Here is a 26,881-nt window from a genome sequence, read left to right as displayed (position 1 = left end):
GCCTTGCATTACCCTCTTGTCTTTCCACTGGCTTGCTAGGTGGTGCAGGAGCAACAGAACTCATTCACTTTTTTCAACATCTGGGGCCAGTGAAACTGGTTGCCTAACCTGTCCAGGCTTTGGTCTGCCTCACGTGCTCAGCCAAGGGGATATCATGGGCTAATTTTGACAGGAAGGTCCAGCCTGTACTATTGGGGAACAAACAATCTTCAGGTTTTCCTAGGTTTTGGTTCCCCAGCCTCACTTTATAGGTCACCCTTATACCAGAAGATCCAAATGGGGCTAATGGTACCCCCAGCTCCTGGACTTCAGCCTTAGCTTTTTCGAATTCCTTCCTGGAGGGTCTTCCTGTCACATGCACTTCACAGAGTTCTGGAAGGTCTATAAGGGTAGGCTCTTCTTCCCCTTTAGGCTCTGATTCTCACTCTGGGGATCAGATTCCTCCTGGGCTGTGGGATGTTTTGAGGCTGGTCTCCCATGCCTCTTGCTCTTCTCTTGGATATGGAACCAGGGCTATTATTCCAGATTACATTCTCCCTTGGCTTCCCTGATGGGCCGCCTGAGCCCTTGTGGTCACATGCTCCCATTCAGGGAGACCCAACATTTCTGAATGACTCTTCCTTTACACCTGAGTTCAAGCAGACTTTTTTGCCCAACAGACCAGCCACTGGAATGACAGAGTTCACAGCTATTTTCTTTAGGACAGTACATTTTCTCCACTGAAAACTGTCAATTTTCATGGGATAATACTTCACCTAATTGTAAGTGTTAACTACCCAATAGAGATTATGTGGGATAATCTTCTCTGGGAAAACCAGCCAGTCCACTTCTGTGGCCATGCTTGCTCCTGTCTCGCTCAGGGCCTCTTCCTGGGTCCCACTGATGATTGGCCATTGCCTGTACTTCACCATGCTGGGAGGTAAGGAACCAGGCTTTCAATATCCTGTCCACCCACAGAAGCTAACATGGCTTTGGTCCAAGCTCTGACTTCTCCTAGGCAAACGTCTACCCCAATTCTTAGTCTTGTAATCCCTAGAGGTGTGGGGGGCAGGGAGTGGGGGTTGGAACAGATTGATTCTCCCTTTTTATGTTCTGGTTTGCGACAGTCCAGGCAAAGCCCTGCCTTAACGGGGGTCAAAAGATTTCTTCCACTTCTACCCGCCCCACTTTGGTTTTGAAAACGAACTGGACTCCCCCGCTAGAGTGGGTTTTTGGTGCCCTTGTGAAAACTCCTTCTTTATATCCTTGTTGCTTCCTTCTTTTCTCCAAGGGAGTTGGCTGAACTCCCTTACTTCGGAATAACAACCTGTGACATTTCAGACACCCTAGTGTACACCAACACGTCAGGTGCCTCACCAAGCTGCCTGGGTTCAGACAATTTGAAATCTACTAGACGATGGTGTAACTTCTACTAACAATTAGTCAATATGAGCTCCCTCATGATTAGATTATGTAACTCATCATAAGTAGTGACTGTATTTTCTTTTACACAGCCCACCAGGGCTTTTAGTGAGACATCAACAAAGTCAATCCAGGATTGGTGTGTGTCTCTGTTTTCAGGGACTCTTCAGGTGTGAGCCCATACTTCTACACAAGGGCATCCTTACTATGAGTATAGAAGTCAACTACTACTTTCTTCTAGAGTCAGGAGTGTATGCCTCCCAGCGTTGGTACTAACTCCCACCGTATGGCTTCCCAATGCCGTTGACCCACCCTGCACATCCTCAATATATTTTTCATAGGAGGAAAACCATTTGTCAATGTCCACAGCACAAAGCTAGGCACAATACCCTTGAGCTAGCGAGGGGTGCGTGCCCCCCATTTAGACACCTCACCATTCTTACCACCCTGTTTTTTGGCCTTCAAGAGCACTAAGCTGGCCCTTTTTCCTACTAGGCCAATTTCCTTACTTGTTTACCTCTGGTGTCAGTATTTCTAGAGCCAGTGCTATGACTGCCAGTTTGTTATGCATCCCAACTTCCATCCCTGGATGGTGCAATGAAAAACATCTTGGGCCAGCTTGTCCTCTTCTCTTTCATCCTCTGGAGCTGCCTCTTCCTCAGAACGGATCAGTGCTCGGCCAGCTTCCTCCCAGGTCCGGTGAGCCTTCTCAAAATCCACCTTGTTGGCACTGTGGCCCAGCTTCAGTTTTCTCCCTCTGTATAGGGTCGTGATCTCCAGCACTGTGAGAGGTGTCATGGTAGCAACTTCATGTTCCCTTAAACTGTCAAAAGATGCAAACATTGGAATATAAAATAATTTAGAAAACTCAAAAATGAGCAAATGAAATGCCCAATGTCCATTTAAAATCAAAAGTAAATTTTTGCTTTCTGTTTAATTTAGGAATTTTTAATTTCCAACTTGATAGTTGAATGGTAATTCTAAACACACATTCTGGATCCCACTGATGAACACCAATGTGAGAAAGAGAATTATTAGTTGGGGTGGATGGTAGTCAACCACAAGCAATAATGGTACTATTCCTGTTAGGTCCAGTAAATGTTTCAGTAATTTAAACCTGAGCTCAGTCCCTGGTAGCAATGGCACAGTGCAGATCGTCTTAAGAAAGTCTGCAAAGCATTTATAAGTACTATAACAGTAACAACGTCAACAACATAGCACAATACAAATCCCACTCTAATTTATAAAAATAGGCAATATTTTGTATTTTAGTGAACAAAATGCTGGACCAGGGCAAATTCAAAGGTGACCACTGTCGATCACCAGACGGATACAAGGATAGGATTCATCCTTGTCAAAGACTTGCCTTCTTGTCTTAGAAACAGTTCTGGACATCGAGGGGTCATCAATGGATTGTCAGTGCCAAAGGCAGCAGGTGGGAGACCAGGCAGGGCTAAACTGTGAGATCCCCATACAGTCGAGAAAAGTACAAGTTTCCTGCATTGGAGGTCTTTGTGCCAATTGTTTCGCCGTCAACGGTAGCATTGATGAAACTGCAGGATGGAGTCAAAGTGGCCTCAGTATCAATGGATTTGCATCAAGCAGAGAGGCCCACTGGCGATTCACCATTGTTGGATTAGTTGACAGGCTGGTTCTGGTCTCTTGGCGGCTTTCCAGGCAGAAATTTAGCAAAACATTTCTAAGTGCCAGCTTTTAGGAACAGGCAGGAGATGTACACTCTGACACCAGACAATGGTTCCAGGACCTCAGGAACAGTACATCGGGGTAAGAAGTTACTTCAATAGGAGCTACCAGATGGGTCCAAGGTAGGTCCAATTGAAACTGGTCAGCTTTGCTCTTCGAGGAAAGTGGGCTTCTTGCACCTTCTGTACTCCGATATTAGGAGGCCAACCTATTCTTGGTCTCAAAAGCAGGTTCAGTCCTTCTTCTGTCTTCCACAGGTCCAGAAGTGATCTGAAAAAGGGGCACAGGGTTGCCACATTTTTGCTTTGCTGTAACCTGATGAAGGGGTGACTCTTGGCCCCTGCCTCACTGAAAGAAGAAACGTCCCCAGGTTAACCCTACTTAATTTTGCAGCCATTCCTGTGTGCTTTACTGCAAACAATCCCACAGTGCCGCTCTTTACCTATAAACCTATTGGCAGTACCTTTATTATCCTGTGCAGACCCCCTGCGCCCACCTCATAGGTGTGGCACGTTCAATGAGAAAACCCTCATCTGTGTTCACTCAAAACCTGCTCTGGGGCAGCTCCTATCCCACTGGGACTGCCGCATGACTGACTAGGGGGAGAAAGAAAGGGGGCAGTCCCAGGTGTACCTACATCTGCCAGTGACAGTGTAGGCCTCTTTGCATATAATTAGGTTCCTGGGCACTGCCCAAATGGTCATCTTGTCAAACGAACAGAACACTTTCCCAAGGCCTTTGTCTGAGAGTAAGTCCACACCTTATCCAGGAGCTATTCAGCTCTTGGGTGACAGTTAGAAGCTAATGCAAATGGGCTTTTAGGGGCTTTAGGCAGGCAAAAGGTGACTTTTTCAAAAGTGCCTTTTGGAAACTACTTAGTACAAATCAGACGTTACCAATTAATTGGATTTGTACTGCACATTTAAAAAAAGTTCAAGAATAAATATTTCAACTGGCTCCTATGCAGATAAAACACTATTTAATTTTGATAGTAAATGCCAATGCTTTCCTATTGAACAGCTATCCCTGCCCACTGGCCCAGGGAACTCCCCACTTAAGCAGCATAAGTGGGGCTGCCTCTGGGCCCCATTAGGGAGTAAACTGGGTCTGCACTAAAGTTAATTAGTTGTTTATGGGTCTCTTCTGTCTGAATGCCTGCAGACAAAATGCTCATAAATAATATTGATACTCAATCCCAGAGGGGTGTGGGAAATGGGCTGACAGACACAGCAAATGTAAATAGAGAAATAGAAATCATGAAAATATGAGAAAACACAAAGAGAGGGACAAACAGAAAACATGAAGGAAAACAAAGAAAAAGTTATAATGTGAGACAAAATATAGGTTGATAGAAAGAGAAAAGAGAATAGTAGGAGAAAAGATGAACAGATGTAAGGGAAGAGGGAAGAGGAAAGAAGGAATGGGTGAAAGGATGGATAGATGGAAGTGTATGGGGATGGATGAATGATTGAGAGCATTGACAGGTTAAACAACCATTTGCAATGCAATCGGTCTCGCCTTTGAGACTTTAAATATATTTAGCTATGCAGCACATTAGCCTGGGTGCTGAAACATCTACTGTTCTTTAACATGGAGGGAAAATAAGCCCCAAACTGTGTGACACGACAGGTTTGGGAACACATGGAAAGAAATATTGCCTTTCAGCAGGAAATGGTACAGTCCAAAGTTCTGTTTTTAATATGAAATAAGGGCCTTCCCACTGAAAATACAAGATTTGAAAAAAAGATTATTGTCTACGGGTGCTCATGGAAGACAATTTCCATGGACTGGAATCTAGAGAATGCTAAAGTGATTCAGGTATTTTACTGACCTCTGCTGGTCGTTTTCTATCAAGAATGTTAAATGGAGGCCGTTGCCACAAACATTTTAAAAAATAGAGGGGCATATTAGCAAGGGGAAGTATCGCTGCTTTTTCGGCGAATTGTCCTGAGAAAGCGGCGATACTTCCAGAGCCCTATCCACAAGGGCATTGTAACGCCTGCCTCAAGCCCACTTTGCATGTCGGCGACAAACATCGCTAATGACATGCAAAGTGGGCGTTCCCACGTCCAACCACATGTAAAATGTGGTTGGAGGTGGGAACACCCTATTACCAAGGCAGGCGTTGGGAGAGGCAGACCTGCTATAAACTCGTTTATCGCAGGTCTCCCAACGCCTGCTCTGACCAGGTGTTAGGGCATTGATAACATGGGGGTGTGGATCATAAAGCTGAATCCACCCCCCCATATTATCAATGCACACATCAGCGCATGAAAACAACGTTTGTTTTCATGCGCTAATGTGCCATATCGCCGACTATCGCCGGATTTCATTTCGCCTACGTGATGCGCAATGATAATTGCGCGCTATCACGGCGAAAAAATCCGGCGATGTGAAGATGTGCGATGTGCGTTTTCTAACGCACTTCTAGGTAATGTGCCCCAAAGTTCCTAAGCAGAAAGCAATGCTGGTATTTTACTGACTTCTGCTGATCGTTTTCTATCAAGACAGTTAAATAGAGGCAGTTGAACAGAAAAAAAGTACCTAAGCGGAAGCAGACAACTTCTATGGCTGATCTCCAGAGCCCACAAAGTACATACCTATATAAGTATATATATACTAAAGTATGTACAAGAGGTCTCGAATGCTGGACCTAAAAATAAGTGAATGGGATAATGATAAATAGACAGATGAGGACAAGGAAAAGAATGGATTGGTCAAAAGATGGATAATGAATACATGGAAAAATTGACGGGTGGATGCAAGAAAGGATGGATGTATTTATATAAATGGATGGATGGAAATATTAAGGGGTTGATATAGGTGAACAGTTAGATGGATCAAAAATGCTGAAAAAGTGAAGCATTATCCCATGCAGGGTCGATTTTCCTCACATCACCTACTCTGTGGGATCAGAGGTATTATTTAAGTGGGGAGCATTTTAATTTTCTGGCTACACCTTTGCCACTGTTATAGTGAAAATAGCTTTTGCGGCCTTGTCACTGTAAGGACATGTTTCACATTAATCCTTTACATGTCTTATTTTTAAATATCATGCACCTTGCCTTATTGTGAATTAAGGCTCACCTAGGAGTGGCTTAGATAAATTTAAAAAGTTGGGTTTAGGCCGGCCAAAAGGGGGGTTATATGGACAGGTAGATTTTGCAGTTTAAACATGCACAGCCAGGTTACTTATGGTGGGCCTGCAGTCATGATTTGCATTGTCACTTTAGTATTGCCACCCTATGTACCACAGATCACTAGATCACTAGTGACATTTAACTTACAGGCCTTTGGTACACTTTTACTATATATTAGGGACATATATGTAAGTGAACAAGGAAAATAGAGGTCAGAGTATATGTACTGGGTCCTGGTTAGCACAGTCCAGTATACAGAGTTAAAAATAAAAGCAGCATCGGCCCAAACAAACAAATAGGAGTGATCTTGAACAAAAAAGGCAGTTTCTGTAGGTAGAGGAGAATTTATTTCATTTAAGAGACAGAAACATGTGGAAGTTAAAACCTTTAATGTGTTAATTAAAAGAGAGCCCAAGATTTCTTGCACGTTGGATTAGAGATGAGATAAGGACCGACATATCAGGCCAACATTTTGTGGGCCTCAAGCATTGGGTTCTGAAAATGAGGATCTCTGTTGAGTAAGCAATTAGTACCAGGGTACTGTGTTTCATCCAAAGAACCTTCTCTTGAAGGCAAACCGAAAAAAATTCTGATGAGCTGCTATCACTGTCTAGCCTAAGGATAGTTGGAGTATCATTGACAAAGAATAGAATTTCAGTCTGAAAGAGTCAATCATCTTGCAGGAGGTGTGATGAATATATTGAATAATGTAGGACTAGAGCAGATACCCCTGGTACCATTTTACAGATAAAGTTAGCGGGTAATGGAAGTTGGTAAAGGAAACTGCATTGTTACGGTCTTTCAAAAAGGATGCAAGTCAGTTGTAAACTGTATCCTTGACATCCCACATGCCATCTGGTCCAAAAGGTCGAATGAAGCAAGCCAACAGGTCAAGTAATAGCAAGGCTGACATTCCTTCCTGATCCATAATTAAGGGGTAGTCATTAGTGGCCTTAGCCCAGATAGTTTTAGTGCTAAGGTTTTTACAAAACCCAGATTATGCACGATGAAAGAAATGATGTTCTTCTAGACAGTTTATTAATTGATTACCCACCTATTCAGGTAGTTGGGTAAATAGTTTAAGTAAAGAAATAGGTCTATATTGTGTTAGGACAAAGGAGTTGACCTTAGGTCTATTCATTAGAGGGGTGATGGATCTGTTTTGCTGGATTTAGAACTCTGTGAATGGTCCCCTGCTAAACAGGGGCACAGTGCCTGTGCTCCACCTTTAAACATGGCTACACTGGATTACTTCTCATAGATTCTACTTTGCCTGTAAGTCCCAAGTATGTGGTATAGAAAATGTTTTCAGGGCCTAGACGTGAAATGCCACCTGTGGACTGCTGAACCTATTCTGACACCTGCTGAGTGGGCTTGGAAAACATGACTTCAGGTGTACCATGTGTAGTCTGATGGCAGTAGCCAAGCAAGCTGCTGTCAAATGTGTAGAAATTATCCTTTTTGACAGGCAGGAAACTGCTTTTAAATATTAATGAGTCACCCTAAATACACCTTGTTGCCCACAAGGTATGGTGCTTAATATTTTAAAATGGAATAAATGAAAAGAACATTTAGAAAATTAAATTTTCCCTGAGCTGACCAGCAACTGCCCAGCAAAATGATTGACATAAATTCGCTGTGAAAACTGCTCCCAGAGCAGGGACAAAATCCTTGGTGTGCGTAGGGGTTTTTCCCCCGCTGACAGTAAGAACAGTTGGGGTGAGCCCAAGACCATAGTTAACATCAAAGGGGTCCTGTACTGTCAGAAGTAAATTTCAGGTGACATCTGTGAACGATCAGCCATTGGCCCCCTTATCAGATTGGTACCAAACCCAGAGGGAGGACAGCACCCCCCAGAATCAGTTTTGAATTAGCACAGAGGAAGAGAATTCTCATTACCCTGGCCAAACATCAGAGTGGGGACACAGGCAATGCACAAGAGAACAGTTTAATCATTTTGGGTTTTGGGAGTAAGGTACACTGTGCTACCTACTTCCACCATAAGATCAAGCAGATCTATGACAGCTTCAACACCCAAGACCCGCTCATCACCTCACAAGATAACAATGCCTCTCAACAGACTCTGCTCAACCAGACCTTGCTCACCACAGATGGCACTCTCAAGAACATGAAGCCCCTGCACTCCGGGGCCCCTCGGACCCCTGCCCACACCAAATCTTCTACAGGGATGCTACCACCATTGCACCCGAACTACGCTGCACCATTAACTGCTCCATCAAGACCACCACCATCCCCGATGACTGGAAACATGCCAAGATCAACCCCCTGCTGAACAAACCGTCAACCGACTCGACACCCCTAAAAACCTTCAGATCCATCACCTTGCTCCCCTTTCTAGTCAAGGTCATCGCGAAGGCCCTTAAAACCCAACTCTCTGAGTTCATGGAAGCCAACCACACCCTGGACTTCTCTCAATCTGGATTCTGAAGAAACCACAGCACCAAGACCCCCTTCCTCTCTGCCACCGATGTCATACGTTCCCTCCTCAACCGGGGAGGAACAGCAGCCCTCATCCTCCCTGACCTCTCGGTCACCTTCGACAACATCTCTTACGCAAACTAATCACAACACTCCACTGCGCCGGCATCCACAACAAAGCCCTGGACTGGATCTGTTTCTTCCTCACCGGTAGAACATAGCGAGTCAGACTTTCCCCGTTTCTCTCTGAACCCACAGAGATCAGCTGTGGAGTACTTCCACATTGCCCTGCTCGCAGCCATCGTCAGGAACCAGGGACACCCAGCTGATTCTCTCCCTCACCAATGAGCCCACCACAGCCAAAAACAACGTTCACAATGGGATGAAGGCTCTCATCACCTGGATAAAAGACAGCTGCCTCAAGCTCAACTCGGACAAGACCAAAGTCCTCATCCTGGGGCCCAATACCTCTGCTTGGGACGACTTCTGGTGGCCCGCTGAGTTAGTGCCTCCCCCCACACCCACTGACCACACATGACACCTCTGCATCAGAATGGGTTCTTCACTTATCATGAACCACCAGATCAACGCCTTCACCTCATCATGTTTCCAGACTCTTCACCTGCTTCAGAAATCCCCACTGAGGCCAGGAAGACAGTCACCCACGCACTCATCAGCAGCAGACTCGACTACAGCAATGCACTCTACACAGGCACCACCCAGACACTCCGCAAAAAACTTCAGAATGTGCAGAACACCACAGTCATATTGGTCTTCAACCTTCCCTGCCGCAGCCACATCTCCAAACTCCACTGGCTCCCAGTCAATCAAGGAGTAACCTTCAAACTCCTCGCACACGCCTATAAAAGCCCTCCACACCCAGCATACCTGAACCACTGCCTCTCATTCCAGGAATGCACCAAACACATTTGCTCTGCCCAACTGGCCCTTGCCACCATCCCACGGATTCGCAAGACCAGGGCCAGGAGGAAGATCCTTTTCCTACCTTGCTGTCAAATTCTCAGGCTCTCCCTGTCTCCGACTCAATTCAAGAAGGATCTCAAGACCTGGCTCTTCTAATGAACCATGGCTCCAAGTCGGGCCCGCAAACCACCCCCCTAGTGCCTTGAGACCCTCACGGGTGAGCAGTCATGCTTAATAAGCACTAATTGATTGATTGAAGGAAAAACAGGAACTGCTGCAAAAGAGTGTATGGTTGCCCCTGTGGAACGTTTGCTCCATTGGTTAAGGAGGGCCAAGAGTCATCCCACCCACTAGCTTGTGTCAAGCATAAAGGTGGAGCCTCAGTGTACCCTCCTCAGAACCCTTTCTGGACCTGCACAAGATGAGAACATGACTGGCACTGCTGTCTGTGACCTGATAGTAGCCCTGAAGGACTGGGTATGTTCCTTCTTGTACCAAGGACAAAGATGTTGACTCCAAGGATCCTGTGTGGCTATAGGGACTGAGCAAGAGGCTATTCCTGAGGTGATCAGTTGACCAGTACAAATTGGACCTGCAGTGGACCTTGCTGGTGGCCTCTGGCCTCTATTTCTGTACCTGAGGTCCTGGAAGCCTTGGAATAGACGCAGAGGAGCTACTTCAGACATACTGAAAAGTGTACCTTCCTTGGATAAATCTTTTGGTTTGCCCAGCTGGAGGATTTTAAGCTCCATAAAAAAGGCTAAGTCAGAAGGTAAAACTTTTGACTAAAAAAAAACACTTAGTGTATCCAACCCGAGCTCCATCATGCTAGACTTGAAATTTTGCATGGGTCCCGAACTACCTCTTCCATAGATTATCATTTGTGGTTAGTATTTTTGGCACTATGTTTACTTTTTTTTTTTTTATTCTTATCTCTGCTTTCCCATATTTGATTTTTGCTGTTGTGGTGTCATTTTGTTTATTACAATTTACTGTATTGATCTAATTCAGTTTAAGGACTTTTATTGTTTGGAGTTCGGCCTTTCTTACGGTTTTGATGCTGCATAAATACTATGTACATTGACCTAAATGAAGGTCATCTGCTCTGTACTATTGCTACCAGGACGTTAAACTCAGCCAAATTTCGTGACTATGGGTTTCGCCCTGATAAGTTAGTGTTAATATTCCTTGAGGTGGGCAAGTGACCTCCCCCAAAAATAATTTACTTTCTTACAGTAAGCAAGTTCTTGAAAGAGTACCAAGGTACTGAAGGCATTGGCTTGCACTAGCATGGTGTAACTAAATATTTGCAAAGTTTTCCCCAAACATTATTAATGTTACATAGAAAGCTGTTCATGTCTGACGGTGTCCTACGTTGAGTTGATAAGGTGAGCGATGAGTTCAAGCATTAGGTTGTCTATGGAGAATTCTGTGAAGGATTTGATGGTTTTGTCTTTCTTTAGTGTTGACCTCGGTTTGTTGGTAGGATGCCAAGCAGGGAGAAAGGAATGGCTAAGTGATCGGTCCAGTCTAGGGGTGTGGATGGTTTGCATTGTATTGTTGGTGATGTTAACAAGACAATGTTGAAGACGTGGCCTTTTGAATGTGTTGGTCATATGACATGCTGTGCAATATTGAATGTTTTGATGAGGTTGAAGAGGCTGGCTAGTGTTTTTTTTCAGCTTGTGGTATCTGGTACGTTGAATTGACCCAAGGAGTGGAAGATGGGAGGAAGGAATGTCAGATGGATGAGGTGGTGAGGAGCTCTGAGAATTTATCAACAAAGTCCTTGCTCTACTGAGAAGCCTGCAGATGAAATGGAAGGAGGTGATCTGAGTGTTACAGGGTGGGAAATAGCATGTCAGCAGCTCCACAGAGTTGAGTGTTACCTTCTTGTCTAGGGTGTTGGATCAAGAGGACGTATTAATGAGAGTGAGGCCTTATTCCTTCGTCTGTGCATGGTACGTTGGATGGATGCTGTATCCTGTGGGAAGAATTACATCTTGGATATGCAAGGATGTAGGGGTGAACCAACTCACTGAAACTCGTGTCAAGACTTTACCAGGGTGTGTTTATTTTAAAAAGTTGGTAAGGTCCCCTTGGCAAAATATTAACCACATTTCTGACATACAGCATCACTTGTAATTGTATTGTGATTGTATTTATTTAGCACTTACTACCCTTGATGAGGCATCAAATCACTTTTCGGCTACCCCGGATTCCAAAAAGTATTAGTGGTGGATTAATATACTGAAATTTGAGTTAATCTGAGTGGTGGAAATGTGAGTCTGTTAGTTGGATTAAAAAGGATAATAGGGGATAAAAGAGAGAAGAGTCTAGAATGTGTTTATTTGGAGATCATAGTGGTAAGATAAGGTTTGGCATGTGTTTAAGGAGAGATGAAGGAGGGAAGAATCTCTAGAAATGGACTTGGGAGGTCATAGTTGTAAAATGAGGTTAGGGATGAGTCAAAGGATGGATAGTTGAGGGACAAATTTAGGAGGGTTGTTTTGGAGATCATAGTATTAAATATGGTTTGGGGTGAGTCAAGAGGAATAGAGGAGGGAAGAGTCTAGAAAAGGGTATTTTGGAGATCACAGTAGTGAAATGAGATTTGGGATGAGTCAAAGTGGAGATAGGGGATATATTGGGAGAGATATAGGTTGAAATATAGGGTAGTTCATTAGAGAGAGTCAAAGTTTTTACAATAGGAGTAAAATAATGAATATCTAGATACATAAGCACATATTATTACACATATTTATATCAAGAAATTCACATATCTAGATACATATATATAAACAAATTGAATGTTTATATACACAGGGATATGTTGTTCGTTTATGTTTGAGTATGGTAGGTATGTAGGAACTTATTCCAAGATATTCTCCCTTGCTGCCCCGAACCATAAAAAATTAAGTAAACCATTACAAATGCATCTGGTGACCATTCATGTCTCTTATCACTTACACCTCTTCCTCTTTTTTGGCCGTTCTGTAATTTCACAGAAAAGCATTTCAAGACCTCTATGTTAAATAATGTCATGATTATTAGCATATGCAAACAAAGACAGGCAAAGGCACTGTTTGCATTTTAATCCAGACCTATTGGCCTTGCCAATGAATGTTAATATTGGAATACTTGTTGGAATACTTCTGTCTTTGTAGAGAAAATAGCACAGTTGACCACTGCTCCATCAGTAAACCAGACGTGAAACAGGATGCTACTGCATAAAAACGTTTGTTTGAGAAGTATATATATCCTGATTTCACCAATTTAAAACTTTTGAGCGACTGGCGGTCAATCCGAATCGACTATCTCTTAATCAATAAAATCTCCATGTACTTTCTGGCTAAGCTTTTAAAAACAAGCGTTATGAACTCTTCAGAATGCCAACAGGATCTCGCTTTTAAATGCGACTGAAGTGTTCTCATAAGCAGAACACCTCACTGAGCTGCTTTTTTAAACATGTCTTAACATTTAGCTGCTGTTATATTTCAAGAAATACTGTTATTCACAAATTCCAATCAAAATATTGATTTACTGACATTTTACTTTTTTCATGTATTTTCTTTGACTTAAACTTGTCTAAAGCAAAGACCCACTATATTCAATGCAGTGAATAAAACATAAAGGCATAGACACATTTTTAGCACAGTTGAGGTGAATAATGAAGTATGCACTTTATGACTTTCTATGTTTGAGATGAATAAACCATTTTGCTGGTTCGGTTATAAAGGTGTGAATTTGCTTTCCCACATGGTTACTGGGAAAAGGAATATGAGAACGTGGTAGTAGTGTTTGCGTGACAATCCATGCTGAATGGAGTGCACTTTAGATGTTTGAGATGAATAATCCACTTTGCTCTTTCGGGTATAAAGGTGTGAATTTGTGTTATTGGGAAAGTACAACATGAGACGAGAGTTGTAGTAATTGCTGACTAACAGTGCTGAAAAGGCTCCACTAAAACGCACAGAATATAAAAAAAAACTGTCCCCTGTACTGTGGAAATCTACTGTGGAAGGGACATCGTCTTGAATCGGTACAATAGATAAATCATCCATTTGTTTACTTATTTATTTTGAAAGTTTTATATAGCGCAAACATGACCACCGAGGGTATCAGAGTGCTTAACAGATTATGCATCATGAAGGCTATTAGCAAAACAAAACAGAATAAACAAGCAACAAAATCAAAGTCTAATTGACAAACATTATCCAGAGGGAAAAACAAAGGAATCAACAGCGTGACAAGGTCACAATCTAGAATTGACCAAGAAACTTGTGTACCAGGTGGCTGGGCCAGAGTCAACGTGTATGGGCCCCGAACCAAATGAAGGAGCCATGCTAAGGAAGAAATGTCATCATCAAGAGTCCTGTGACTTCTTTTTTGAAGATGACAGTGGAGGGGTTGACCCTGACTTCGGAAGGAAGGGAGTTCCAGATCCTTGGAGCCATCCCAGAGAAGGTTCGGTTATAGGTCTTTTTCTTCTTGAATTTTTGTGGTTTTAGCAAAAGGGTGCTGGCACTTCTGGAGGCTCTAGAACTGCAGGAGAGGTCCAGTTTCTGAGCAAGGTACAGTGGGGTCTTGAAGTGGATGGCCTTGTGATCCATACATGCAATTTTTAACTGTATCCGACCTTCAGGATGGGACAAGGAGTGGTTGACCTGAAGCCAATTCAGGTCCCTCAAGTCCGGAGAGACGTGGTGGAATTTGTTTGTGCCAGTTAAGAATCTAGCAGCGGAGTTTAGGGAAGCCCTAAGAGGAGCCGCCTCACTTTAGGCAAACTGCAGAGTGTTGCTCTACCATAGTCCAGCTTTGAAATCACTAATGCGTGTACTGCAACCTTTAGGTCATGAACAGGGAGAAAGGGTTTGAGTTTCCTGAGTAGGCTGAGTTGGAAGTACGCTCCTTTGGTGAGGGAACTGATGTGCTTCTGCATGTTCAGGCTTTTGTCCAGAATGATACCCAGAGAAGAGGCCGAGTCCACGAGGTGCGGTCTACAGTTAAGAGCAGTCAGCTGATTAGCCCTTTCTCCATGACAGGGGATTGGTTGTGGGGTGAGATCAGTAAGAATTCTCTTTTAAGAGCATTCAACTTCAGGTGATTACCTGTTAGCCAACTTTGTGTTTTCAGCAGGACTGAGTTGAGGGACTGAATGTCTTCAGGGGACGCGGTCATCAGGTATAGATGGGTATCATCCTCGTACATATGATAATGAATGCTGGATGATTTTAGAATTTCTGTCAGAGGCTCCATGAACAGGTTAAAGAGCGTGGGGGACAGTGCTGAACCTTGGGGAACCCCCAAGGTAACCGGTGCAGGGTGGGACAAGGAGTGGTTCACCTTGAAGCTTTGGGATCTGTTGTGAATGAACGAAGAGTACCAATTTAAAATCGGCCCAGACAGCCCCATCTTAATTTCCAGGAGGTCAGTTAGGTGATCGTGTTTGACAGTAGCAAATTCTGACGAGAGGTCATGAAGGATCAATAGGCATGCTTCATTATGATCCAACATTCTAAGTGCATCATCCACTATGTGTGTTAGCGCAGACACCGTACTATGACCAGGATGAAAACCAGATTGGCATTGGTCCAGGAGCTGGAAGTGGTCTCCAGGATTTTTTCTAAGGTGGGGATGTTGGTGATTGGGCGAAAGTTAAGAAGGTACGTGGGATCAGCCTTTGGTTTTCTTATGATCTGGGTGACTTGACCTGATTGAAGGCAATCCGGAATAGCAACTTGCATAATTGTATTCAAATACGGAATAGAGGCAATAATGCACTATGTAGAACTACAAGAACAATGGGCTAACCAAATACATTTCCAATTTGATAAATGAGCACAACGTTGCATCTGATGACGATATTAGATCATTGCTAGATATCACATACTCAAATACACACACACACACACACACACAAACACTTTGCAGTTTGTGATTAACAAAGTCTAAGAGCAACTCACATTTCCCAACATATTAAATTAACTAAATGATGTCTTGGGCAATAAACCCTGACAGGATTCACAGAAACTCTCTCACTCATGAGTGTGGGCCCTATAGCCATTCATGCTCATGGCCCATCCCACATTCCTACCCTCCAGGGGCAAAGGACACCTGAGGTCCCATGGAGCTTAATGAACCCTGACCAGAACACTATTAATTGATCGCCACGAAGGGGGGATTGGGGTTTTATCGTTGTAGGGACTTCCAACATCTTCACCAAATAAACTCCGAAAGTGGCTACCTCCAACCAGTGAATCGATTTGATATATGCCGCTACAAACATCTGGTTACATTTATATATGCAGGCAAGACTCCCAGAGAAAACTTGATTTCATTATGGATTATTAAAAGACAAAACACATATTTTCATAATCGTATGCGTATATAATAGATGGGATAAGGAGTCCGTGGGGTGTTTATAAACATTTAACTCCTGTTAGGGCTGGTAGTACGTGTGATGTGTTGTGGGACTGGCTGTCCTGTCCCGTCCCCCTAAGTAGCAATACAAAATCATCTACCAAGGCCCGATTGTGTGCATATTTATGGGTGTGGAGTGATTTTGATTGGAACTGCCTTAAATACATTTCTAAACGTAAATTTCCAAAATGTACGTTACTGTTCTACATAGTAAAGCCAGGCTTAAGAAACGTAAAACCGTCTTGTAGTAATAAAACAGGAATTAACTATCTTCCCATGATGGGCGCTTTTCACAGTGCATTGTGTGACATTTAGAGGAATCTCACCGATCATAATCCATCACAGCTATCGACAAGCTGATTTGGTCAATGTTTTCTGGAGGGACGTCAAACACTATGGCTTCATTGTAAACAGGGTTGAGGGTGTTCCTTTTCGTAGATGTTTTCCTTTTCTTCAGCCGTCTCCCGTCACACATTAAAGATACTTTCACATATGGATCTGCAGAGCCATCAAAGTAGTTTAGTTACTCAAATAGACATTTTTTTTATGGTTGAAAGCTTTATTTGGATAATGACAAAATACGAAGGACCAGCAATACAATTAAGTATATATATCAAAACATACTAAAAGCAAATAGACATTGTTCATCAGACAAGATTGAACAATATGAACCACACTATGAAGCCTCAAACAAATTACGTTAGGTTACTTTACGTACCTTATGTTATGTTACAAGGAAAAAAGTCCTTTATCAGGGTGACTTTGTATAGGAGCACCAATCAACAACAAACCTCTTCAAACTCCCTAACACATACAGTGAATGTCTACTTTAATTACATTTTTTCTATACGAATTATGTACAGTAAAACATATTTTGCAAAAAATAAAGGGACCTTACAGTCCTTAAAAAGCTAACACATCAAAGAGTTAATTTTGCAGAGGATGACGTGGTTTACAAGAATATTATCCCCAAATTATGGATTCATAAAATATACGTAAAGCTATGATCGTTTATGTAAATTTTTCACCCACTAACAACATAATATCTCGCTGATGAAATTAGGAGGCTACTAGAAACTCGTCAACAAAATATATATATAAAAAAATGAATAAATAATTTGGTTTAATGAAACAGAAACTGATCTGTATATTTGTAAAATAAAAGTGTTCAATTTTAGACAGAGATGACTTTGAGCCCGAAAATAATTTAAACGGGAACTCAGACTAGCACATTTCACCAAAGAACTCTGACTCATATGAGTGTGGTGGCCAATAACAGTCCATGCCCCTTCATAAAATATTACAGAGAAAACCCAAATTGATCTAATACAATTCTCAAAACAGACGAGTTCCCTCAAACATAGTCTACCATGGTATGCTCGAAGGCACGTAAAAGCAAGAAACATTGCCATTGCTGCTGGTATAATACTTTTTTATATCCTAATTTTGCAACCTCAGTTGGGTTCGTCACTCTATGAAATGCTGGATAAGGTTGTCTAATATGTAACTCCTTGTATTTGTCTCTGTATTGTGAAATAACATATTCCTGTTAGTGTCAGATGAACTGCCGGGAGTCCTAATTCTCACACTTCTAATAATTAAAACTTTATTTTTTCAACGTATCTCCCATTTCCAGCACTTCTCATGCACACTTGGTGGTTGAACTGTTAGAGTTCTTTGGTATAAGTATTTTACTGATCTTGATACTGTTCTTTCCTTGAATCTGCAATTCTTATGCATCACTAAAACTTTATTATTTTCATGATACAACTTTGTCAACTGCAAAAAATACTTCTGCTTTCCATTTTTCTAATTCACTCAGTCTTTCACATCCAGGGGGTGAGTTGGTGTCCTTTACCATCCTAGATGGGATCCCCCTACTTATTTCACTTTTTTTCCTACGATCTCATTCTCTGTTACTTGATTGCATTCTCTAGGCCTCTCCCTACAACTGTTCTATTTATCTCTTCTATTTACATTCCCTTTTTCATACATCTTGACTCTACCATATCTTGCATTTCCAATACCACACACTTGTTTCTTTTGGGCAATTTTAACTTACATCTCATTATTGACTTTACTTCACTTCCGCTAGATATTCTCATGGATTCTTTCATTCCTGCTCTCAACTTCTCTACATAAACATACTCTTGATTGGACTCATGGTAATATTTTCTTCCACTCATCCAGTTGCTGTTTCATTACTCCCATAAAGGCATCTTCCACTTTCTGACTATTTGCTTTCATTGTCCTCATTTACTTAGTGTACTGTATATTTCCATGCACTTCAATGGTTGGCACAGCATTACCTAATCACACACATTTTATGACTTATACTGGTGGTTACTGACTCTGATGGTGCCCTGAGCCCTGCTAACCAGGCCTAGGGCCAGTGTTCTGTTTAAAAGGTATATTGTAATTAGGTATAATTACAAATGGTATGACAACCTACCAGTAAGCCCCCAATATATATGGTAGGGCATGTAGGTTTAGAGACCCAGCGGATTTAATGCACTTAATTGTGCACTATTGTCATTTTAAAAGCCCTTCCTACTTTGCAAGCTGTTTTAAAAATAAAACTACACCCAAATTCGACTTTAGAATTAAAGGTAAATGCAAAGTCTTACACTACCTTATTTGTTACATATGAATCACCCTTAAGGTCTACCCTAGGTACCCTAATGGTAGGGTGCTATGTTAAAATAAGCAGGGACATTTTAAAATATGTTTTAGAATCCCCGGTGAAGGATAAACTGCCAATTTTGAAATTTCCCAATTATAGTGCATTACCTCCATAGGCTAACATGGGAAGGCTATATTACACTTTAATAAAGCCCAACTATTGACAGTAGTGATCTAGAATGATACTTCAAAGCATCTAAATAATAGGTAGAATAATTCCAACAACTTGCCAAGGTTAGATGTATTATAACAATGACAGACAGAAGTTATAGAATTTGATTCTCTAATGTGCCTGAATCCAGCTCTAGAGCAGCCTCTCCAGATTGGCCAGCCTTTGAGAGGCTGAGCCAAACTGCTCTGAAGAGGTGTGAAGTGGCCTAAAAGGAAACAAAAATATATCTTGTGAGAGGAGATCTGCAGTGGCATAGCAAAAGGCAGGAAGCCCAAACAGGTCTTCAAAGTAGGAAAACACTTAGGACATGAACCAGGCCCATCCCCACTTCCTGCAACCCCATCCAGACGGGAGCACCTGTATCTGAATTAGCAGAGGGTCTGGAAGAGGAGTGTTTGGGAAGGTTAGCTACACCTGTAGGTTAGATTAGCCATACCTGAAGCTCCAGGAGAGATTTTCTCCATTCTGGTTTCTAAGGAACAGTGCTTTCTGGGGGAAGAAAATGCCACGCTTAAGGGGAAATGGATATCACTGAGTGTGGTTAGGGGTTCCCCCCTGCTTGCCAGGCCAGAAACCTGGATTAATATGTGAGAGATGCCCAGCAACTCAGATCCAGGCCTGGAAGAAACAAGAACAAGAAGGACTGCCCTGCTTAACCCCTGGCCTGCACGAAGAGGACTACATTCTGAAGGACTGCACACTTTGGACTTTAGCAAAAGAAGGACTTTACCTGACTCTAAAAGTTCGAGGAGTGAAGTCCCTGAGAGAAACAGGTCGAAAGAGCTCCACCTGCATCATCTCCACCAAGAAGAACCCAGCTGGACAGTGTTCAGTGTACTTTTAAGGATTTGGCCAGGTGCATTGTGTGCCTTGTAGTCCTAACTCAGAAGGAGAAACTCAAAGATTCTGGAACCTTGGATTGGTGCATGGACCCTTCAAGAGCCCAAAACAACCTTCTGGAAGAAGATCCATAAGTTTGCAATCATTTGGAGAAATGTTCTCAAAAATCTCAATAAGTTTACCAACCCGACATTAAGACTCAAGCTGCTGACGTCAATTCACCACCCGGGCTAAAATTTAGGCTTGTCTGCTGAAAGCTCAGGAGCTCCAAGACCACCAGGATTTCACTGACCCTGAAAGCAAGCCGCCACCGTCTACTCATAAGCCGGCCTGATGGGGAGCCTTGTTTGATGTTGAGAGAAAAAGCTCCAAAAGCGTGACTAAGTCAGAAGGTAAAATCTTTACCCGACCCTACTGCTCACTGTATCTGACCTGCACTCATTGCTGTCGGGGCTGGAACTTTGACTTTGTCACGTCAATCGCAACTAGATGTCCCAAGTTGGTGTTTTGGGCTTTTAGGCACTGGAAAGTATTTTAGCTTTAAAAATTAATATCTCAGGTTCCCTCCAAAGGATTTTTGTCACTTTGGTGTCATTCTAATTATAAAACTATTCCCAAGTTTTATAAATTGGTGTTGGATTGTAATTGTGCGTTGTCTCTTACTTATTTAATGTATTGGTGTTTTTAAATGCTTCACACACCCGTCTCCTAAGTTAAGTCTGCCTACTCACAGCCAAACTAACAATGGTTGAGCAAGGATTAATTTATTGAGAACTTGACTGGAATCTATTTGTGATTGTGGTGTTATTATTAAGTGTAGGTACCGACCTGCACCTACTAATAAACCACCTTCCAACATGACCTTAAATGTTACCGGTCTGCCCTTTGCTCCCCTCATTCTTGTCTCCAAAGTTGCCAAAGCACCCTTTGCCTATTACATGTTTGTCTATATTTTCTCCTACCTTTTCACCCCTATAACGTTTCTGATTTTCTCTTAACTTCGAGGTCCACTTACTTCCTTTTTGGTTGATCTAGACCCTATCATATCTTGCATTTCTAATAGCACCCACTTGTTTCATATGGTCAATTTTAACTTATATCTCACTTTTGACTCAATTTCTCTGCCACTAGATATTCATATGAACTATTTATGCTCCTCCTCTTCTCCGCCTACATATACTCTCGATTGGAATCTTTACCGTACATATTTCTACTCATCTATTGGGTCTATTTGGTATATTTGGGGAGCGTTCTGTATATACCCAAGCACATCCAGTGTTATCATAGTGTTATCCTAAATTCCTCATTATATAGTAGAAACACCCTTAGTGTCTCTAGGCTGGCCTTCGTTACTCACATTCTTATCTCCACAGCTGTCAAAGTACCTTCTATCTATGACACTTTTGCCTCTTTTTTCTCCTTGCCTCACCTACCTGAATTACATGAAATTCTTCACCTTAGCTAGTTTCATTGATGTTGTGTTCAGTGCCTCCACCACCCCTCTCTGGCCTCTCGGTACCTCACAGTAAAAATTGTATCTCCGTCATTCTCCCCTGAATGTTTTCTTCTCATGTTTTTTAAAAAGAAGTCCTGTTTATCAACTGAGGCTGTTGTCCATCATTACTGGCAGCGAGTACAAGCACAAAAAAAGGAATACATTGTTATGTCATCTCTGGACTTGCATGAGTAGTCGATTGGGGGGGGCACCCCAACAGGTAAAATTCAAACTTAGAGGGAGTGCATGGGAAGAAAAGGGAGTGGAGTAGGTTCCTTGCATGGGTAATGCAGTGGTGGGTTATTTGGGTGGGCAGCCATTATGGCCGGTGAGGCTGCTGTTTGAAGCAGCCGGCAGGTGTTCGCAGGATGCACAGTATGGTGCTGTATTGCACCATAAGGAGTTTGGGTCTGTCAAATGTTCCAGGGATTCTGCTCTTAAAACAGTACTATGCCTAGAACAATATAACATCAGTATGTAGGGACTTAGGGGCATATTATCAAGCCTGTGCGCTAAAATTATCGCCGCTTTATCGGCCGAAAACGGCCGATAAAGCGGCGATAATGGGCTTGATAATATGCTCTATGAATTCCAATCGAAGCCCATGTTAGATGTCTTCACATCTAACATGGGCTTCGATTGGAACTCCATAGAGCATATTATCAAGCCCATTATCGCCGCTTTATCGGCCGTTTTCGGCTGATAAAGCGGCGATAATTTTAACGCACAGGCTTGATAATATGCCCCTAAGTCCCTGCATACTGATGTTATATTGTTCTAGGCATAGTACTGAGGTGGATTGGTGACTCAGGGGCATATTATCAAGCCTGTGCGCTAAAATTATCGCCGCTTTATCGGCCGAAAACGGCCGATAAAGCGGCGATAATGGGCTTGATAATATGCTCTATGAATTCCAATCGAAGCCCATGTTAGATGTCTTCACATCTAACATGGGCTTCGATTGGAATTCCATAGAGCATATTATCAAGCCCATTATCGCCGCTTTATCGGCCGTTTTCGGCCGATAAAGCGGCGATAATTTTAACGCACAGGCTTGATAATATGCCCCTGAGTGACCAACAAGCCTGTGCGCTAAAATTATCGCCGCTTTATCGGCCGAAAACGGCCGATAAAGCGGCGATAATGGGCTTGATAATATGCTCTATGAATTCCAATCGAAGCCCATGTTAGATGTCTTCACATCTAACATGGGCTTCGATTGGAATTCCATAGAGCATATTATCAAGCCCATTATCGCCGCTTTATCGTCCGTTTTCGGCCGATAAAGCGGCGATAATTTTAACGCACAGGCTTGATAATATGCCCCTGAGTCACCAATCCACCTCAGTGTCTATGGGTATGTGTCCGACTAGCTATAGTGCCTCACTTGCCCTCCTAACCTTATCAGAGAAAAAAGTGGGTTGGCACCCCTGATAACAACACCCTCGACTTTCTCAGGGAACACGGTAACAGAAAACACCCTTTTGCTCTCTCATACTTATCCACAGTAAGATAACACGGAGATACGAAGGCTGTTTAGAATATTTATTTAAACTATTTTGCTCTGAAATGCAGAATATTCGCCACAATTAGGAAACAATTTCATACTAAAAATACTGTTAGCATCATTATTAATCCTTTAATGATGAAAGTCGTGCCATCTTATAGGACATAATAACCTTAACCCCCTCCCTTGCTAATGAAGCTAAATGATTGTATGTCAAAGATCTCTGGAAATATTGGTAGACCCTTGTAGTATTCCACCTCAGCGAGCGACGTGGAATGTCGAGCATGGAACACAGGCTTGTGCAGTCCATGTTCAAGAAGCGGTTCAAGGTGAGAACGGTTGGTGGCCGCTGAAGGAAAAGGAAAAGGAGCGGCTGGTGGCTCGCCAGGATACCGACATACACACATAATAAATGGTTAACTAATAATCCTGCAATGCCTTGTCCTGCATTACCAGAGCCCTGTACCTTAGCATACACTAATGGACGCTCTACATTTCAGCTTATGCAGCTATCTTTTCGCAGAACTCTCTTTCCATGTGTGTGTTTTTAGCTCATGTGCTCATTTATATGATAGGACATGTGTGCACATAAGCTGCATTCCTATGTTATGTCTAGGAGCTAGTGCCTGGCTAAAAGGAATAACAAGGGACATTGTTGTTGGACCTTGTCTATGCTGTTCAGACTAAATCCCAGGAAAAGAATAGAATGCAAAAACATATGAAGGCTCCATGTGAAAGTAAAATGTGGCACAAAAGCAAAACGTGTCTTCTACAGTAACATGTGCGAATGTAAATGAGGACTACAGGGTGCACAATTAATGTTCAATGGTCCATGCAGGAAACACATGACAGCATGGGGAATCCTAGATGTCGGTTATTCACTGTTATATCTCCAGTAGCCTGGGGGAGAACCCACTTCTGCCTCTATTAGATGTATATAACGATCTGAAGTTGTGCAGGGTGTTTGACCTTCATGACCTCAGTAGAAGAGCTGCATGGTGCACAACCATTTCTGCATAAAGCAACACAATTCTAGACTCATCATATGGTCCAAGAGGGGCTGCCACACACTTGGGAGTTTTCAGTCTGAGTATGATAAATTGTGCGTAATTCTTTCTATGGCAGGTACAGTCAACATTTTTTTAAATTAGAGTGCTACAGGCTGAGCCTCTTTTTTTTCTAGAAGAGTGTAATAAATTGTTTAGCCCCCAGGTCAAGCACTGTTTAAGCTTTTTGTCTGCCCCGGTTATTCTTTTCATAGTGGCATGATTCCTAGGAGGGTCATGATTGATTGCGCTAAACTGTCTTTAATATGATCATGTATCTCTTTCCAGAATGTCTGTGTAAGTGTGCATTCCCACCAGATGTGCAAGAAAGTTCCTTCGCCTATGCACAGCTCCAACATCTCATCGAGACCTTGGGAAACATTGTGATTCGCGTTGGGGGCTTACCCCGAAGGATCTAGATATATTGTGCCAGAGTCGTCCCCAGTCCTTGGTCAGTATAGGTTACTGGAGGTCCCTTTCCCAGTGGGATTGGTAGGAGTGTAGGGCCTGGGGTTTGGAGGCCTGTAACACTGGACAGGTTCTGGAGATTAAGTCCTTTGTGCCAGAATAGGTATGTATCCTGACTTCAAAAGGCATTTGTTTGCAAACTGACACTTGAGCATTGATGGAGTGCAGAGACCAATATCTGAGCTGATAATATTGAAGTCTAGAGGACTCTGGAACATGATACTCCCATTTGCACTGTTTAAACGGCCTGATACTGCTGCCCTGGAATAGTGTTCTAGCCCAGCTGCGGAAGTATTTAGGGTACAGGGCTGGGTGAACATAGGGTTTTGTGTGATCGGTTTGTGCAGAGATGGAAAGGTTGGGTGTTAGTAGTCAGGTAGTCCCATATATCAAGGACAGTTCTTGTGGGTGTGGCAGCATGACCACTCTTTGGCTGTGCCGGTCAGGAGAGATAAGCAAGGTCTCACAAGGGCCGGCAAGCGAACTGCCTGATGCATGTGGAACCAGTGTCCCTCACTCTCTTTCAGGGACCATTTAGAAATAAACCGTAGGTGGGCTAACCAATACTAATCAAGGAAGTTCGGGCATTCAAGACCCCCTTTGTCCCAGTGGAGCATGAGGATTTTGGTGAAATACGCAGGTGTTTTCCATTCCACAAAAAGGAATGCATTTTAATTTTCAGACTGTCAATGTCCTTCATAGGGCTGGGAGTTGAGAGTGACAGGAAGAGGTAGAGGAGTGGGGGTAGAATGTATTTTTTATACTGTGGATCCTTCCTAGCCGTGATAAATATAGGGTTTTTGATCACCTCAGGTCTTCCAGGATGCCTTTGAGACATGAGGCCCAGTTTAACCTCGTCCAGTCCTCTAGGTGGGGGCTCATCTGGAGGCAGAGATACCTTATCAATGCGGTAGTTCACTGAAAAGGTGACTGTACTCTCACGACCTGTGTGGCCTGGGGGGGTCAATCATAAAATTGATTTATTTTAGTTTATCTTAAATCCTGATATTACATCAAATTGGTCCAGAGCCTGCATTAGTGCTGCAAGGTAGGCGGGTAAGTGTGTGAGGTTAATGAAAATATAATCCGCGAACAGACTGATTTCATCCTCCCTGCCCCTGAACAGGATACATGTAATGGGACAAGCTGTCGTATGGTTATTGCTAAGGTTCTACCACCAACGTGAACATGAGATGATAGAATGGGAAACCCTGTCAAATCCCCATGGCGATTCAGATCAGGGGGCATGTTTTGCCCGTTAAACATGATTACTGCTGTTGGAGACGTGTATGTCACAAGGATTTTGCCTGTCATTCTCGGGCCTACCTGCATTTTCGTGAGTACCGGCTGCAGCAAGGTCCAATTAGCCTGATCAAGCACTTTTTCAGTGTCTAGACAAATCAGAAGGGCCATATGTTCCATATGTGAAATTTTTCCATGAGATGAGTAAGCTGCAGTATATTGTCTGCTTCTTGCCTTTCATGAATGAAACCTATTTGAACAGGGTTTAAGTGGTCAAGAAGCACAGTCAGGATTTTAGTACATAGTTTTCATCCGTATTCAAAAGAGTGATAGGCTATAAGACGTACAGACCACCAGGTCTTTCCGAGGTTTTAGGAATCAGAGTTATTTCTACCTTGCACAGTGTGGGTTTTAAGCTTGCATTATGTGCAAAGGAGTTAAAAAAATGTGCTAAGTAGACCTGCAAGTCTGAGAAGAATATATTGTAGTAAATTAGTGGTAGGCTGTCTGCACCTAGGGACTTACCATTCAGGAGCAGTTTGAGTGCCTGATGCACCTCCGACTCTAGATTTTCCTAGTGTAGTTGGTAATTTGGGGGCCAATTGCAGGGTTCTGAGTATGCTCGTATTTCTTCCTCCCTCTCAGCACCTCAATCGTGTAGCTTTTGATAGAAAGCTTGGAAGGCGTTCCTTTTCCCCCTTTTCTCCTTTTGTGTTGTACCATGTGGGCATCAGATATGTGGCATTAGTGTTTTAGCCTGACGGAGCATGAGCTTACGGGCCAATAGAGAGCCTACTTTGTCTTCCCTAACATGAAACTTCTTTTCCATGGCGAAAAGCATTGTGTCTGAGTGACTGGTCCAATGTGCTCTTAATTGACCTGTAAGGGGGGCCACTTTACGTTTAGTGGTCTTGAGGTTTTGTTTTGTCCCCGTTTTGAACTCTTGAATTTCCAAGGAGAGTGTGTCCTCCAAATGGCAGACTTTTCTGGCTCTGACAATATCCAAGGCTATCAAGACACCTCAGAGTGTAACTTTAGATGCATCCCATAACATGTGTAAAACTCATCTTGTTCAGAATTATTTGAGAAATAATCTGTGATAGCAGAAAGTATGGTCTGCCTGACGATGGTGTCTCTCAGAATTTGGGGATTGAGGCACCATCAGCGTGGATCTGTTTTAGGGACCAGGTTGTCCCTCTATGGCAAATTCGAGTGAGCATGGTCAGATATATAGAATTTGGACATAGAGACCATTTTGAGGGCATGCACCAGCAATTGTATGATTAGGATGTAGTCAATTTTGCAGTAATTGGAAGGAATCCTCATTAGGATGCAGGTGATGGCAGGCATCTCGGCTTGTACCGTATAATATAGCTACTCCTGCTGTTTTGGGAGTCG

At 42.8% G+C, this 26,881-nt stretch overlaps 1 protein-coding gene across 2 annotated transcripts in view; it reads right to left on the bottom strand.

The window, feature by feature from the left end:
- Nucleotides 1-26,881, bottom strand: part of SYT9 (synaptotagmin 9) — a 1,008,207-nt gene that overhangs the window by 136,951 nt on the left and 844,375 nt on the right. For both annotated transcript variants that reach the window (XM_078680878.1, XM_078680879.1), the window contains exon 5: nt 16,358-16,529. In XM_078680878.1, coding sequence (XP_078537004.1) covers nt 16,358-16,529 — 172 coding nt within the window. The remainder of the gene's footprint in view (nt 1-16,357; nt 16,530-26,881) is intronic.

The sequence above is a fragment of the Lissotriton helveticus genome, chromosome 3_1 (assembly GCF_964261635.1).
Source record: "Lissotriton helveticus chromosome 3_1, aLisHel1.1, whole genome shotgun sequence".
Taxonomy (NCBI): domain Eukaryota; kingdom Metazoa; phylum Chordata; class Amphibia; order Caudata; family Salamandridae; genus Lissotriton; species Lissotriton helveticus.
Note: the sequence above shows the minus strand (reverse complement) of the source record. Positions and strands in the feature narration are given on the sequence as shown.